The 17095-nt window shown below is 37.7% G+C and overlaps 1 protein-coding gene across 5 annotated transcripts in view; it reads left to right on the plus strand.

Moving 5' to 3' along the window:
- Positions 1 to 17095, plus strand: part of GRIA4 (glutamate ionotropic receptor AMPA type subunit 4) — a 211437-nt gene that overhangs the window by 114496 nt on the left and 79846 nt on the right. For all 5 annotated transcript variants that reach the window (XM_053969887.1, XM_053969883.1, XM_053969884.1 and 2 more), the window contains exon 4: positions 7617 to 7801. In XM_053969887.1, coding sequence (XP_053825862.1) covers positions 7617 to 7801 — 185 coding nt within the window. The remainder of the gene's footprint in view (positions 1 to 7616; positions 7802 to 17095) is intronic.

The following is a 17095-nucleotide window of genomic DNA, read 5'->3' on the forward strand; positions in this document are numbered from 1 at the left end:
GGTAGTTTCCTTTATCATCAAATATTCCGAAGTATTTGAAACAAAAATACAATAGAAGAGATTGCTAAATTTGATCTATTATTTCCTCAGTTTCAGTTCAGAACCATGTGTAGTAAAATTGCCCTTATCATTGATGGTATAGGTGGCTTAATTCACAATCTACATCATAGTCAATCTCTTTGAAAGTAGAAAGAATTTGGAAAGCTAAGTAAGCCCAAACATGGATTTCTCAAAAACAAATTATGTGAGATAAAGCAATTTTCATTCTATTACAAAACATTGGAAAAAAAAAAAATGTATCTCATCCTAAGGCAAGTTTTTACATTTCCATGAAATTTTGCTAGATCAATGCATTGGGTTTGCATGGCAGGGGTTTGGTAATAGGGGTCTCCAGGGGTGGCTTCTGTGAGAAGCTGCCAGAAGTTTTCCCCATGTCTGATAGAGCTAAAGCCAGCTGGCTGCAAGATGAACCTTCTACAGGCCAAAGCCAAGCCAGTCACTGATAGTGGTGGCACCTCTAGGATATTGTGTTCAAGAAGAGGAAAAAGCTGTGCAACAGAGATAGAAGTGAGAATATGAGAGATAGAGCTCTGCAGACGCCAGTGTCAGTGCAGAAGAAGGAGTAAGATGCTCTCCAGGCCCCAGAGCTGAAGTTCCCCTGCAGCCCTTGGTGCAGACCATGGTGAGGCAACTGTGTCCCTGCAGCCCATGGAGGTCCACAGTCGAGCAGATTACAGAATTACAGATGGTTTGGGTTGGAAGAGACCTTAAATGTCACCTAGTTCAAACATCCCTGCCACAGACAGGGAACCTTCCACTAGACCAGGTTGCTCAGAGCCCTGTCCAGCCTGGCGTTGAGCACTGCCAGGGGTGGGGCATCCATAGCTTCTTTGGGTAAGAATGACCTTCTACAGCCATATGCATAGTTGAAGAAAGGGGAGATGGAGGGAAGATATTAAGAAATTTTTTTCCACATTATTCTACTCTGATTTGATTTGCAATAAATTCATTTTCCCAAGTTGAGACTGTTTTGCCCACAACAGTAATTGCTGATTGATGTCTCCCTTTCTTTGTCTTGACCCATATTTTCCCTCATCCCATCCAGCTGAGAAGTAAGAGTGATAAAAGGCTTGGTGAGCACCCAGCATCCAGGCAAGGTCAACCCGTGGCAATGAGCTAAAGAAATTTTTTCTTGATGCCATTTCTAGAAGACCTATCAAACAGTGATCACACTCAAAGTCAGAAAGAAGTATATGAGATTCACTATCAAATAAAGAAGTATGAAGTATTGATCCATTCTGGTTGCAGGTTTTTTTTCCCAGTGTCTTTGTTAATGATTTGTACGAAGAAATACAAAACGCATTTGTTAAGCTTGCAGAGGATAAAAATTTAAGAGGACTGTGTGTACTCTGGAATACATATTTTAAATACATCACATTTTCACCAATGCACTTCAGGAAAAACTTGGATCAATTGCCACATATCCAGAGGAAAGCAAGGAAAATTGTCAGAATTGAGACTAAAACATTTTCCACATGGAAAAGCTGAGAGAATCATATTTCAGAAACAGAAGTGCAGGTAAAAAAGAAATGTAACAGTCTTCAGTTACATAAAGGATTGCTTTAAGGAAGAAGGGAACAAACTGTTCTCCAGGCCTACTAGAGCTAGGACAAGAATGAATGGCGTTAAATTATGCCAGGGGAGACTTAGGTTACACTTTAGAAAACATCTCCTAATGATAAGGATAATTAAGCAATGAATATATTACCTAGGATGTGACTGAATCCTCTTTAGAGGTTTTTAAGGACAAAGAAAAATATCTGTCTAGAATTTTTAAAATATAATTTATATGTCTTGGGGGATGGAGGGTTAGAGAGGAATAGATGGAACTATTTCTTGAGTTCCCTATCTTACTTTCCAATCTCTGTATCATTTCTGTGAATCAGACCCGAGAAGGACTCTGAACACAACTGTAGTTCTAGCTTCCACTCTGCCAATTTGTATGTACTTTTTGTTGAAAATTCTGGCTCCGGCTCACACTGTAGAAAAAATCAGGGGTGCAAGTGATTTTGTTTAAAATCTGGAAGTTCTATGCTGACCAAAATTTGAAACAAAACTGTACATTAATAAAAAGGTAATTAAAAAAACAATGAAAAATGAAATATGCATGAATTTGAGTGCCTGTAGTTATTGGTGGAATGTATGGTCATGCATCACTCATACTGTAAATTTCTTGTATGGTTTTCATCACTGTATTTTCTGGATTCATCTTGACAAGATTTGGCCAGATAAAATAAATGGTAGATATTTTCACTAAGCCTCATGCCCAGACTCCTTCAGCATTCATTGAAGAAAAAGCACCTTTGAGATAGATATCCAAGACCCAAAAAATTGGGTTTTTTTATGGATCACATGTCTCTCCTTTGAAAGCTTGGATGATTAACTTAGACAAGTACTCTATAAACAGCTAGAATTAAGCAACATGAATCCAGTCCTGAATTGTAAATATATTGGCTTATCCTTACCAAATGATTTATTGTTCATTCTTCACTTCTGTTTTGTGTTGGATTTATAAAAAACTCACCCTAATATTAATTCCTGTAGTTGGAAGTAGCTTTCGTAAAGTAGCTCCACCAGGGTATGGGGCTTTTGGAATCATAGTAAATCTTGGGAATGAGATTTATTCCTATTTGAAAATTAACTGGCCCTGAAAGAGAAATAAATTAATTTGCAGTTCAGTAATGTGCAGCATATGAGCCCATGTAAGCTCATCTTTGGAAAAGACCCATATTTGTCAGATATGTTTTCTATGCCTGGGATCATAACAAATATATTGCTTATGCTGTTTCCAAGTTTATTAACCTGTTAACTTACTAATTCAGTATTGTTAGTCTGCTAACCATAGTAAAACACAGTAATAATATGTAAATATTGCATCTTCTTAACTGTAGAAAATTACTAATAGGTTACTGGACAAAAGCTCCAAAATAAGAATTATTACTGGGGGTGCTACTGTTTGGAGCAAACAGCCACTTTGCTGTCTGTGTCCTGGCAAGCCCATCAGGAATTCAGGAATGATTGCTTGTGCTTAGAGGGTTGGGGAAATGGTTTCCCAGAATGAAAAGGCTGCTGGAAGATGAACGTTATTGAAATTTATTACATCACTGCAATTGATCACTGAACTATTTTCTGGTGAAAGTAAGTAAGCAAGCAAGGAAAAAAAAAAAAAAAAAAAAAGAAGAAAAAGAAACAAAAGTAAGAAGAAAAGAAAGGAAATATGTGCATTCCAGCAGAAAAAAAAAGTCAAGATGGTACTCCTATATCTCTTCAGTTTATAGTTTATTCTGAACATGCTAAAGAGATTTAGATATCAAATTTTACTTTTTAATTAAATTGAAATAAATTAAATCAGATCATTGCCTGCTGAAATGAAATTGGTTAGGGGAAAGCCTAGCTGAAGACAAATAAAAAAGCCTGAAAGATAACTTAAATTTTGAAATCAAAAAGATTTCTCATTATTTCAGCTACTTGGGTGGAGGAAGGTTGTGTATAGGTTCCAATTACAGTGAGTAGGAGGAATCCTGGACTACAAACTTGCCCATTTTACACACTTTGGCCTCCAGAAGACATCTGACTCTGAAGAAGTACTAATACCTCAAAGCACCAGGTGCATATATGCTATTATTTTTCTATGACTGATCCATTTTTTTAAGAAAAAATGCCAATGGGTTGTGGAATGAGGGAAAAAGGCTTAAAAAATCTGAGATTTTAGTTTATAATATATTTAACTGTAGTATCAACCCCAATGCATGGATTTCTTGCAGTAGGCATCTCCAGCTTTCATTTTACTGGAAACAAATAGAGTAACATTTAATTTTCATGAAGGAGGGTGGTGGGGTGGGTGGGGTCATGGGTTTTTTTCCCCAACATTATGACTGTGTGTTATCTTCTGGGACAAAAAAAAAAAAAGATAAAATAGCAGTATGGTAGGTCATCACAATTCTACCTGACCAGAGAACAGAAAAGCAAAGAGAACAAAATCTTTGCAGACTTGCCCTGTTGCTGTTTTGGTTCCAGTATATTGAGGTGGAATTGGTATTACTAGTCCCTAAGCAGTTGTTAATAGTATCTACATTTAAGCAATGACCTATAAAAATCAGTTGGCAGACTTCTCATCACAGGTCATTTGAGGAAAACTCCTCAGAATACAGTCCCATAAAGAGGAAAAATAAGTCCTTCTTGCATATAATGTCCTTGCATTTGGAAAGGACTTCAGTTGAGCTTTCAGGAAGTTCTGTTGGTGTTTTATTTAGTTCATAGATTTGTTAATTGAAAAAAAAAAAAAAAAAAAAAAAAAAAAAAAAAAAAAAAAAAGAAAAGGCAAGCTCCATAAAGGACCAGGAACTTCCTGATACACATTTCCAGGCTTCAAAGTTATGCTTGGGCACAACAATTTGTCTTTTTTAATAAATGAGTTGTCTGCATTTCAAGGTTGAATTAGTTGATGAGGAAGGGTTACTATTAAATTTTGTGAGAGAACTTAGCTTACTTTTATATATTGGCATAGTCCTAAACATTTTGTTAAATAATAGCGTTTAGAAAAAACATGGATTATGCAGCTCAGCTGATATGAGCCAGCCTAGGGATTTTTTTTGTTTGCATGTATGTAACAAATAGTATTTCACAATAAATGGGAGGGAAGGTATTCCAGAAAATAAATCATTCATCTGTCTGTAGCATAACTGAGGATAAACAGCCGATAAACAGAAAATAAATACCTTTTAGATGACAGCTATAATATTCATGTCTGATGTCTTTACTTGGGCAAATATCTTTCTAAAGATTCGGAATTTTGCTTGAATAGAAATGCAGCATTCAGTTTCTGAGAATTATCCTAGGTTAGTTTCAGAGGTTTATGCCTTATAAAATGTTTGCAGAAGCCATTTTTTTCCTTGTCAGCTGTAGCCAATTATTTTTGACAAATAAGCATTCTCCGCAGCATGTCTAATTTTTATCCAACTGAGCCTGTGAATGCCTTTATTCATTCTGTGTAAACTTCATCCTTGTCAGTCTGTTATAGTAAAAATTGTTCCTGCACACTGAACAGATGACCATGCCACTGAAGACTTGCACAGGGATTCTGAACTCTTCTGATGGAGAGAATATTGCACGATATCCACTTAGTGCTGTTTAGCTGTGTTGTGCCTACATGTGAAAACCCTCATCTAATTGCCAGCTGGTAGCTGCAGAAGCTTCAAATACCTAAATGAAGGCTAATGAAATGTGGCAAGTGAAACCTTGATCCAAGATAGAAGAAAAGGTTTTCTGTGTGTTTGTCTGAAATTTGTCATGCTTTGTGCTGGGATAAATTACCAGTTTGATCAAAACGCATCTTAGTGAAGTTGTCCAAATGAACTAAGAAAGGAAGGAGGGAATATCAGTTGCTGTTTCAAACACCATTCATTCTTAGCAAAGAAAATGTTAATTAGTGTCAGGAAGCTGAATTAAGTAAATGTTGACTGCCTTGGTAGCAAAGATCAAGTCAAAGTTACAGTGCTAAGTGAAGCAGGAATCCCTGTAACATTGGAGTGGTTTTAATATATGTCTATATATGGAAATGAATAGGAAATGCAGCAAGAAATACAATGCTTGGGAAAGAATCTCGTCATGATTTGCAGAGATAATTACAGGCAAAAAGGAGATTGAATATAGCAACAGGAAAAGCAGAATAATTATGCAGCAATTAACAGGAAAGCTGATGGTTCTTTGAAAAAAAATAACAGTCATCAGGTTAAAAATATATGCTGAGTGCAGAAATGTTTTAATACTTGATACATTGAGTATTTGAATTCATTTCCTGCAATAAAATTCTGTTTCATAAAATAAATGTCTCATTTATGTAAAAAAATATGTTCTGCATTTTATGTATTTATTATAATTGTCAGTATTTTTATCTAAAACATGTCATCTGAATTAGAGGGAAAAAACCATGTTCATTTTGGAGTGCTGGTGCATAAAGTCATAAAGATAAGAAAAGTTATATTTTAAGTTAATATTTCAAAGACTGCAAATGTTATAGAAGCCAGTAGACAAATGGCTTCTCCTGATTTGCAAAAAGATTAATTTCTCATGTGTCCAAAAAAGTCACATTCTAATAACACTGTCATCTAGTTTGATTTGAGGCAAACTCAGATTTCCGTTGTGTTGTAGGTCTTCTGCTAATTAGTTAGTTAGCAACCACACACTCAAAAGCGCTCTTTCTGAAATGTAACTTACTAAGATTCCTCTTGAAGTCTGTGGGGATAGCTCATAGTTCTTCTACAGGGAACCTGCCATGCAGTGGCATCTTTAAGTGCATTAAAATGACACCTGAGGGTCACTGCACTCAGGCATGGGACACTCTTGTTGAAGAGAGAAAGATCCTACCACTGGGTAACCAGACCACTAAAGAAGATTTTTAAGAGGTGAAATCTTTCATTTAAAGCTAGGGGGGGAAATTCTGTCAGCTAATGAGTTAAAAGCCACAATCCTGTTGTGGTTCTGGACAGGAGGAGCTTCTCTGAATTGCATCATTTTATGAATCTGCTATTGAAAAACATATCTGTCATTTTGTTCTTTTTGTCTTTTTTAAAAATCAGCTCTGGGTGTGAGGTGTACAATCTTCATTGCTTCAAACAAATTCCCTACTTATCCGGGTTGGAAAATAGAATAATACATGCTTTCTTCTTCATGGGTTGGTTGTGCAAGTCAAGATGAGGTTTGCAAACTGTCCTAAGTCATGTCATAAGCTCCCCTGCTGCCTCCTCCCATTGCACATCCCCAGTGAAAAAATTAAAAAATAGCAGGAAGAAGGTGAAGGGCTGGTGGTCCAGGGCAGCCTGAGACTGCCCTGCAGGTTTAGGGGAGACCTCTGACAGGACACTGCCTTTCCCTTTTGTGAACAGCCTCAAAGACAACACGGGGCAACAAATACTGGTACTGGTAAAGAGCAATAATCCTGCCAGTGGTAACAGTTAATGCTTCTCTGGTGCCCTTCATTCATTGACCTCTAATCTCTCTGCATACATTGATTTCAAGCTATATGGAAGCTCTGAAATAGTTCAATATAATTTCTATTAATACATCTACATTGGCATATAATTTATATGTATAATTAAATTAAACAAAGAATTCTCAATAGGATGCATTAGAAGCTGCTTGGATTAAGTGTTGTTATTGAAAAAAGAAACCCAAACCAAAGCATTTGAATGCTTTTGTGGTATGCAAATACTTCTGCTGAATGAGTAGGCTCAGATTTTTCCTTTGCTGTGTCCAGATACAGAAACTGTACAAAACTAATCTGGGAAGCTGAATGCTTGAGTGGAAGAGTTTGTGTGTATGAATCATATGAAGATTATCCATAATGCTCTGCATTCTGATCACTCCCAACGATTGTAATTTTTTTTAATTGCATACTGTATGCTGATCATGACAAGCAGCATAGGTATGATTCAAATATCCTCTTATTCCTTTCCCTGCAGGAGCATATGTTAAGAGACATAGTATTGATTAAGGACAATTCCTATTCAAAAAACGCAATGATTGTGTTACTAGTGTATTGTATCCTTCTCTTTTAGGTTATTCAATACTTCAAGCAATTATGGAAAAAGCAGGACAAAATAGCTGGCAAGTCAGTGCCATCTGTGTGGAGAATTTTAATGATGCCAGCTACAGGCGGCTTTTAGAAGATCTGGACCGAAGGCAAGAAAAGAAATTTGTAATAGACTGTGAAATAGAGAGGCTTCAGAATCTCTTAGAACAGGTAACAACTGCTTTTAATGTTACTGAAACTCCAGATGAGATTGCATTTTGTTTATTTTGTCAATGGAAATGAAATTGATTCTTTTATTTATTTTTTTTTATTATTTCATCAGCCTATATTTGTATGTCCACTTGCCTGTTCTGCTCTCTTTTTATCTACAATACTTGTCTTAGCAGCTGGCATGTCAGGGCAGGGAGCCTCTCCTTTCCCCCTCAGGACCTTGGTGGTGAAAGGTGCCAGCAGTCAGGGCAGCTGCACATTTGGTCCCACTTTCCAGCCCCTCTTTGCCTGATGCCTCCTGCATCAGGGTCAGAGAGTTGCTGGAAAAACATGGTGTTGTTGAATTGCCAGTGTGCTCTTAGTCTGTACCTTCATGGGGGTAAAGCTCTGCTTTGTTTGAGGGGGGAAAAAATCTATTTTAAATTCATGTTTCCCAAATAGCATAGGTCACGTATTTCTAGCATAAAAAGCTTTAAAATTATTGCTACAAATATTTAAACTGATATTTTTATCACCTTAGCAGGGTATTTAGGAACACAAAGAGCAGTGAATAAAAGTGCTATTGAACTGGAAAGAGAAGTCAGGTTCTTCCATCAGTTATCCATGGAAACATGCTGGTGGGGAAAGAAAATACTGGGTCAGACAGAGTGGCTTCCACTAGGTATTAACTATACCAGTGTGTGAAGTGAATATCAAACCATGCTGCTCTGATGTGGCAAATCTATCTCTATATAGTGTTTATGTGTAAGCTGTTTCTTAAATAATGGAAAAAAAAATGAAATGATGCTTTAAAAGAAAAATTTTGCCAAATGACAAGAAAATAACTTAGGGTTAACTATTTGCATCTCTTATGATCCCACATATTACATTGCTGTGGTGCAAATTCACTGTTCAGTGCCTCCTGCTGCTGCAGGAATTGCAGGGAATGAATGCCATCTGCTGGTGCTGGACCCTCTGACACCACTTGGCTTCTCTTGGTTAATGCATTAGAGAATTTTGGAGATTTTGTTGCAAAACTGTTCATGATGCATCTGCCTCTGAAGTCACTGAAAAATTAAATGTCATTTTTCATACAGAAATTCATAAAATAGTACTCATAAATGCATAAAATAGTACTCAATATCATATATACATTAATTTTACTTTCACTGGCAGAAGGTAAAGAGAGAATTAATAGTGTGGCTGATATAACAAGAACTTTTTCTATGACTATTGCTAAAAAAAGAACAGACAATGCCATATTGCTACAGATACTCATTTGGCCATTATATCTTTCTTTATTCTGAATGCCATTATGTTTTGACACACACTTTCTACAACTTATAATGAAATCCTCCCCTGGTTTAGTCTACATTATAGTAAAACAGAAGACCCATGTGAGGGTCTTCTAAATTACATTCAGAAAAACAATTTCTCCCTCACTTCTGTGTGTGCACATGATATTATCTGATTTCTTTTACAAGGCATGCAAATGTGATATAGAAAAATATGTTCTGTTATCAGAAGTCTTGAAGTACACCCACCATCCTGATAGGTGTTCCTACTGAATATCCACTCAGTTGCAAAGGAAAATGAAGGCATTGAGTACATGTTTGGATCTCACTGATCTCACGTGTACTTTTTATTTTCATCCAGGAGCTGCTACTTATTTTCCTTCTAGATCAGCAGCTACATAGTCAGTTCATACAGGTCTGGATTTTGCATGCCTAAAATAGGGAGCTAATGCAAGCATGCTAAGAAATAAAAATGGAATTTGTGGCCACAACAGCCTGAATCAGACATGGTGAGTTTGTCTCACACCTCCACAAGACAAGTCTTAAAGTTAATTGAGTTTTTTCATTAACTGCGCAGGGAGACTTGAGGGTAGGAGTTAACACCTTACATGCAACATACTCGTATCATTTTTAGGAAGTGATTTTTCTGGCTACTGTCTAATTTTGGGTGGGACAAATTTTACCTAGGAAATGAGCTTTTTTTGTACTTTTGCTTATGTTATTTGCTCCTAAGTGTAAAATCTTTGCCCTAAACCCACACTACTGAAGTGAAAGAAACTGGCTCATGGGCTTACAGATTTTTTTTGTTCTCTAAGTAGTCACCATCTATACATATCTAACATATACTATCTATATTTGCATGATCTAATTAAATTGGGAATTATGTATCATGTTAATTCCCTTCTTTCCCAATATGCCTGGAGATTCTCTCCATCCTTCTAAAGTACCATCACTGTAAAAGCAGGAATGGCATTACAGCCAGGCTAGAGAAAGTATGCAGAAGAGCTGCAGCTTTACTCTCCCCTGTGAAGGTTCTGGTCTTCCTAGACAGGCTGACCTACAAATGAGCCTGGGGTGCTGGGTTAGATTTCCAATATGACCCTCAAAGACCAAATGCTGCTTTGAGGATGGGCAGTCAGAAGCAGTTTCAGACACAAAATATTTAGTTTTCAAAAAATAGGAATGAAGAAATTAGCAAGAAGAAAATAGCCCAATGTACAAAATGCAAAATGACAACTGTTTTCAAATATCAGCCATTGACTTTTTCCCTTTGCTTGAGGGCTTTAATAACCTGTAGCAGACAGGTAAGATGGCTTCACAGATGGACTAAAAGTTGGCATATTCTTCCCTGCATACACTGAGGAATTGATTAAGCTTCAGTGAGTCTAATTAACTCAACTTCTTTCTTGCCTAGTTCTCCTGTAATTGAGAGCCTAAGTTGTGACTATACTGTAATACTTTGCAATGTACAAGTAAATGTTCTGCAGAACATTTAGGAAAAGTAATTAAATCTCAGTAATGAGACCATAACTCAAAGTGCTTTGCCCTTAAATCTACGCTAATGAAGGGAGGGAAACTGGCTTGTGGGCTTGTGGTTTTCTTCTCAACTGACTGCCCATGTACATACACATTCACACTTCTCATAACTGTGTATCTCAAGCAGTGAAGACTGGAGGCTTTTCCACTGGCTGTGCTGTAGAAGTGAGCTAATATGCTCCTCCTCTGCCCATGCCTGCTGCCCACTCATCTGACCTGATGTTTTCTGCTCGCTGCCCTCCTCACCTGCCAGCAGAGAAAAAAACACACCTTGCTGTTTCCTGACTTCTTGTATAACTTTATTGTAACTAAACTATTTCCCTTAGTTTATTAGATTTTCTCATTTATTTTCTCCTCTCCATGTACATTGGCGTGTGTGTGTGTAGAAGCTACCCCCCACACTCTCTATCTGGGTCTTCACAGAAGAGTTCTCTCCTGGAATCCAGTGATGTGTGTGAATTCCATACTCCCCCCATGCACAACCCAGGATGTGCATTTTTTATCATGAGATCTTCCTTTTAGGTTTTATGTAGCTGTAATGTTTTGGGCAGGGCCGAGTCTGTATTGCTTTTTATGGTGAAATACAGAGAAATGGGGTTTGATTTTCAGATTTCCATTCTAGAAAGGGACGGCAGAGCTGTCATTACATTAAATGCAGAAGATGGGTTCAGCCTGCACTTACGGGTTTATATCTGGTTTGTTTGGATTGCTCCCTCTTGTTTTCATCTCAGCAAAGGTTTCAGATCTTACCTCTCAAGGATATTCTGAGACTGTGATAGTTTTCTTAATATTGGAAACATTTTGCTTGGTTTTAATGTTAGTCCCCATTGGCATGGCTCAGCTCAAAGCCCTGTTTAAAACTGACACTGAAGCAAGACATCCATTTCTGCATGCATGAAACACTTGCTGCCTCTATGATCAGTAAGAGAGAGTGTCTTCAGCCTGAGTCAGCAGATCTCCACCTACACTTAATAATCTGCGATAACTTAAGCCTACCAAGATAATTTTAGCTCCTTTTCATCCTTTATTCTCAGGATGGTGAAACACCTTACCTTCTTAACAGCTTACAACAACCATAACCAGGCAAACCTTTTTGTTACTTGGAAGTGAAATTCATCCTTTTTACGCTCCTCTGGCAGACCTTACCATCCTGCATCCTGGGCTCTGGAAGACACCACACAAACACCAAGATTATTGCCAGAAGTGTTTTGTTTACTTGCCCACTTTAAGTGATGCACATGATTTGCTTTTGAGAAGGGGAAGCAGGCCTGCACCCATTTTATTGACCATTGTAGTCCTGGTGTGTGGCTGGGGGTGCTGTGGCTCTAGGCATGGACTGCTCCCTCCCCGTGGCCTCTCAGGGCAGCCTTGGCAGTGCTGGTGCTTGGGGCAGACCCACAGTCTGTAACACAAGGGGATTCAGTGCTTGACATGACCACTGCTGCTCTCCTGCAGAAATAACCCAAATCTGGTGCATTTCACTGCTGAGCAGGAGCCCCCAGAGCAGTAAAATTAGATGGAAAGTAGGGGACAGGGGAGTTGGAACCCAATAATCTTTAAGGTCCCTTCCAATTCCAACCATTCTAGGATTCTGTTATCTTACAATGATCTATTCCATGTCAGCTTTCCACACATCTTTCAGAAAGTGTGTTTCCATTTTGGAGAAAGCACATCTGCACTTAACGGTTATAGAAAATGTCTTATGCTTAACAGAATGCCTTCTAGAACCTTGTAAGTGATGTCACTAAATCTGATTCACAGTTAATTTACCTAGTCCTTTGTTTCATCTGTTCATACACAGCCTTTAAAAAAAAAAGGTACAACAAGTTTTTAATTCAAAATATAAACAAGGATAGCCTTTTATTTGTGTTGTATAAGTGACTAGAAACAGAGGCAAAGCCCCATTTTCCTACAGGCATGAGATTAGAGATTTTTTTTGCCATTACCTTTACAGATTACAGGGAAAAGACAGAGAAAGGGAGCTAAAACAAAGACACGGAAAGATAAAATTATATTGCCACAGTTTTATGTAACAGCTATAGCTTATATAGCAGAATGCATTTCTAGTGATTCATTTTCTGTCAAGGACCATTGTGTCCTTGTTTACTAACATCCCTTTTTCCATAGCACTTTCAGCAGGTGGTCTTTTAAAAGCACAAAAATATTCTGTTTGAATGAAAGGATGAAAGTCAATGAAAGGGATGGAAAATTCTTTGCTTCTGTGTCTCTTCTTTACAAGCTGTGTTTCTAAAGTGTTCCCATGAATTTAATACAAACAACTTTCTGCTTAAGATGAAACAAATGCTTGAAGCCCATTGTAACATGATTTCCAGTTCCTTCCAACTAATCCACTAACACTGGCAACAAGCTGTACAGCATCTGAACAGTCCAGGCCAAAGGAGTCATTTGCCACATACAGCACAGCAAGAAACACACAACTGTTCATTGAGAGTTTTGTTTCTTCTCTTAGCCCTTCTTTTCATTTTATTTTTCTTCCTGCCTTTTAAAACTAGTGTATTTGCATTTTTTTGCTCATTCAGTGAAAATCAGAAGTAAAGTCAGCCTAGGGCTGAAGGGTATATCTACTAAAATTATAAAATCATTACTTTAAACTTAAATGTATTTACTGAATTTCTGTCTGAAATGCAGAATCTATGTTCCAAAATAAAGATGCTAACAAAAGTAATGTGGGTTTATTTATTACAGAGAAAGGTCAAACTCATACCACAAATCTATTTAAGCTGAAGTTATGAAACCCCAAGTCAGGCTTCCCAGTCTAACAAAATCATTATTTTAAAATTATTTCTCCCACAGAATTTTATTTACATTAGCATTTATTTATCTCTTAATTTGTATAAGTCAAATCTGAAACAATACAGAAACTACATACAGCAGATGGAAATGGTGTTCAGAAGTACTAAAACAAGTGACATCTCCTTGTTTTTTTGTGGGTTTTGGTTTTCTCCTAGACCACCTCTTCAACAAGCACCATAAAATTTTTCTTCCCAAAAGTGTGCTGAGCAAGAAAGAAAAGGCAATTCCTATGGCTCATCAAGAAATGTGTGGAAGGTGTCAGGACCCATGTGCTAACTGGAGCTGTCAGACAGGAAGTGTAGTGTCCGGGTGCTTCCTGTCCTTTTGGTGGCTAAAACAGTTCTGTTCAGTCAGAACAGTCTCTGTTCTCCACCCAGCAGCCAGTATTAATAAGGACTGCACTGACTTGACACCTTAGATGTGTCTTAAAGATATTGTATTCCTTTCAAATATAGCTGAAATTGTCATATGTGTTAAAAAATATTTTACAGACCCAGAGACAGCTCAGTAGCAGAAAAAATATTTCCTTAGGAAAGATGACAGAAAATATATAGCTAAAACCACACATTTAAGGAAATGTCATGGTGCTTTCTCCTAGGTTGTACTTGCATTTAATTAGTTGGGATACCTTACCTTCACTAAATACACATCACAGATTTCTTCCATTATGTCTTTGTTTGCTGTTCTGCAAGCAATGCTGAACAATAAATAAACAAAACAATGTGGTCAGATTTGAAGACTATCACAGAAAATAATTTTGAAGATTTCAGTGAAAGCATATTTTATTTGTTCAACCACTGTATTTGTTCTTTTTACTTCTTCAGAGACTAATAACCCTTATTATTGGAGAAGCAGACTGTCATTTGCTCAGCCATAGTTGATCTCACAGCTATTTCTTATACTTTCTTCACTGCTCAGAAATATGTTCAGGTATACAATGCAGTCAATACTCCAAACATATTTGATAATTACACTGAAAAGTGTAAGCTAAGAGTCATTTAGGTCATGAGGAATAATGTTATTAACTCTAAATATTTTAGCCCTTTTCTTCTGGTCTTTCAATATTTTTTTTCTTTTTGCTGTTAATCTATACCAAAAGGACATGTAAAATTATGTAAGCAAGCTTTCAAAGGCATGAAGTGCTGAAATAGGAAGTTAACAGTTTTGTTTGCTTGTCCCTTTTTCTGACAGAATTCCCATTGTCATCGCATATTAAGCATTGCAGAACAAATAAGTTACCAGAAGAAAAAAAAAAAAAAAAAAGCTGGACTCTCAAATTGGTGGTATTTGTTTTCAGATAGATTTCGGAGCTGGTTTTGAAAGTTTTGACTGTGAAGTACTGACAAGAGTAGTTCTATTTCACAAGCAAAGAGAATAACTGGGATTGAAAGTCACCTCTGAAGACCACTCCTGGTGCTCAAGGGGGCAACCATACATCAGGTTACTCATTTGGCCTAATTTTGAATGCATCCAAGGATGGAGATCCCATAACACTTCTATTTCCTGTTTCACTACTTGACTACCTGATAGAAAAAAAAAATTCCTCATATCTAGCTGGAATTTCTTGTGTTGCAACCTGTGTCCCTTGCCTGTTGTCCTGTTGTTGTACACCTCAAGGGAGAGTCAGGTACCCTCTTCCCTACACCATCCCATTGGGTATTTATAGATCATTGCTAAGATCTGCCTGAGGTATTTGTTGTCCAGGCTGCTCCAGTCACAGCTCTCTCAGCTTCTCCTCATATGACAGATGCTTCAATAACCTTTTTGATGTTTCTCTGGACTGATCAAGTATGTCCTTGTTTCTTTTGTACTGGGGGGCCCAGCAGTGGGCACACCATTGACAGTGTGCCTCAGCAGAGCTGAGCAGAGGGGCAGGATCACCTCCCTCGCCATGATGGCAGTGCAGTCCAAGAGGCTGTTGGCTTTCTCTGCCATGAGGGTGCATGACTGGCCCATGGGAAACTCAAACCAGAAGCCCAGGAGCCTTATGGCAAGGCCTCTTCCTCTCCAGTGTGTACCCAGCTTGTCTTGCTGTGCTTGGTGAGTCAGGCTGAGAGTCAGGCCATGAAATAAGGCACAGATGTACACAGATGAGCTCCTTTGATTCACAGTACTCTTTTTACACACTTATAGACAGCTCTTGAGGTAGAAATACCTTATGAGTGAGTGAACTGTGTATCATCTTGTACTGAATCTTGCAAACCCGTAATGTGTTTGCATCAGAAACAGCCAGAAGGGATACCAGGGTGATCAGATCAACCTCTGTGCTATATTGTGTGACTGCATCTAAAATGTCCTTCACTAAACAGATGCTTCTTCAGCATTTTGGTTCCTCATTCTCTGCTACTGAGTAGTCTGCTACTTCTTCCTTATTTCTGATAGCCCTCTCAGATTTTTACCAGAAATTCGATTTAATTTCTCCATAATGACCTTCATGTGCAACTCAGCAGAGCGAGCTGAAAACACAAGCTAACTGTAATTGCATTTGCCTAGGACCTTTATGTTTATTCCTTTCTGAAAGAGAATATTGCTACTCCTCATTTCTGTTTTCTAGGGCTTTTCACATGCAGTAATATGACAGTGATTATTTCTATATTTATACAGATATGTCCATAAACACATCCACATGATGAGGACTATATTCAGAAAAGAAATGTTTCTCCTTTCTGCATGAATGGCAATGGATTTCCTTTCTTCTTCCATCTGTAGCAGCTCCATCCTCTCCCACCGTCTCCATCTGACAAAGTTGAAACCTCAGTTTTCTGTGTGTTCAGAGCCTTCCAATGTCCACTGTGAACAGCATTTTCTTCTGAATTTTGCATACTGAATCAGTTTTGCTGTCAGAGATCAGCAGTCTAGCTCCTGGTGTACCAAACAGGCTGATTCCAGTCAGTTTTTTCCTGCACCCTGCTCTCCCCAGACCATAAGAATTAAATAGGATGTTTCCCAGTAGATGAGCACTTTTCTCAGCTCTGTTAGTGCTTTGTATCATCAAGATTAAGCCTCATTGCTCATCCAGGGCTTATTTGCCTTTAAACACAGAAGTGAAAACTGTTATGGAGCATCTGGCACAGATTTAATGCTTCAATGTATGCAGCTGAACCGACACTTAATCATAAAAAGAATTACTTTGTCCATGTAATATTAAAATTTACACATGGATGTAAAGTTGCCACAAAATACTAGTATCATTAATCTTGTAAAAACTGCAAGTCAATAAGGTCTAATTAATAACAGCTAATGATTGTTATTAACAAGCATAATAGGGAAGTAGCTGCCCAGTGTCTTGAGTGCTGTTCACAGCTGTCTAACTAAATCAGTTGTTCAATGCATTGTTTGACACCACTGATTCCTCAGCCTTAAAAAGCCTTGAGATATGTTGTTGAGAAATATCATGTATGTGTTTGCACTGAAAACCAAATCTCTCTGATAGGTAAAATGGAGCAGGTTGTCACAGCAAGAATTAGTAGTAGTAGTCATAGGAGAAGAATTAGTAGCAGCGGTAGTAATAGTAGTAGTAGCAGTAGTATTAGTAGTTAGTATTACCATCAAAATGAGAGCAAGTAAATGTGTGTGTGGAGAAAAGTACAGAAGCCAAAATATTCCCTTCCTTCTTCATCTCCTCTCAATCTAGCACTCCTCAGGAGTGCTAAACTTGAAAAAGTAATGT

This window comes from Vidua macroura, chromosome 2 (assembly GCF_024509145.1).
Source record: "Vidua macroura isolate BioBank_ID:100142 chromosome 2, ASM2450914v1, whole genome shotgun sequence".
In the NCBI taxonomy this organism is placed as follows: domain Eukaryota; kingdom Metazoa; phylum Chordata; class Aves; order Passeriformes; family Viduidae; genus Vidua; species Vidua macroura.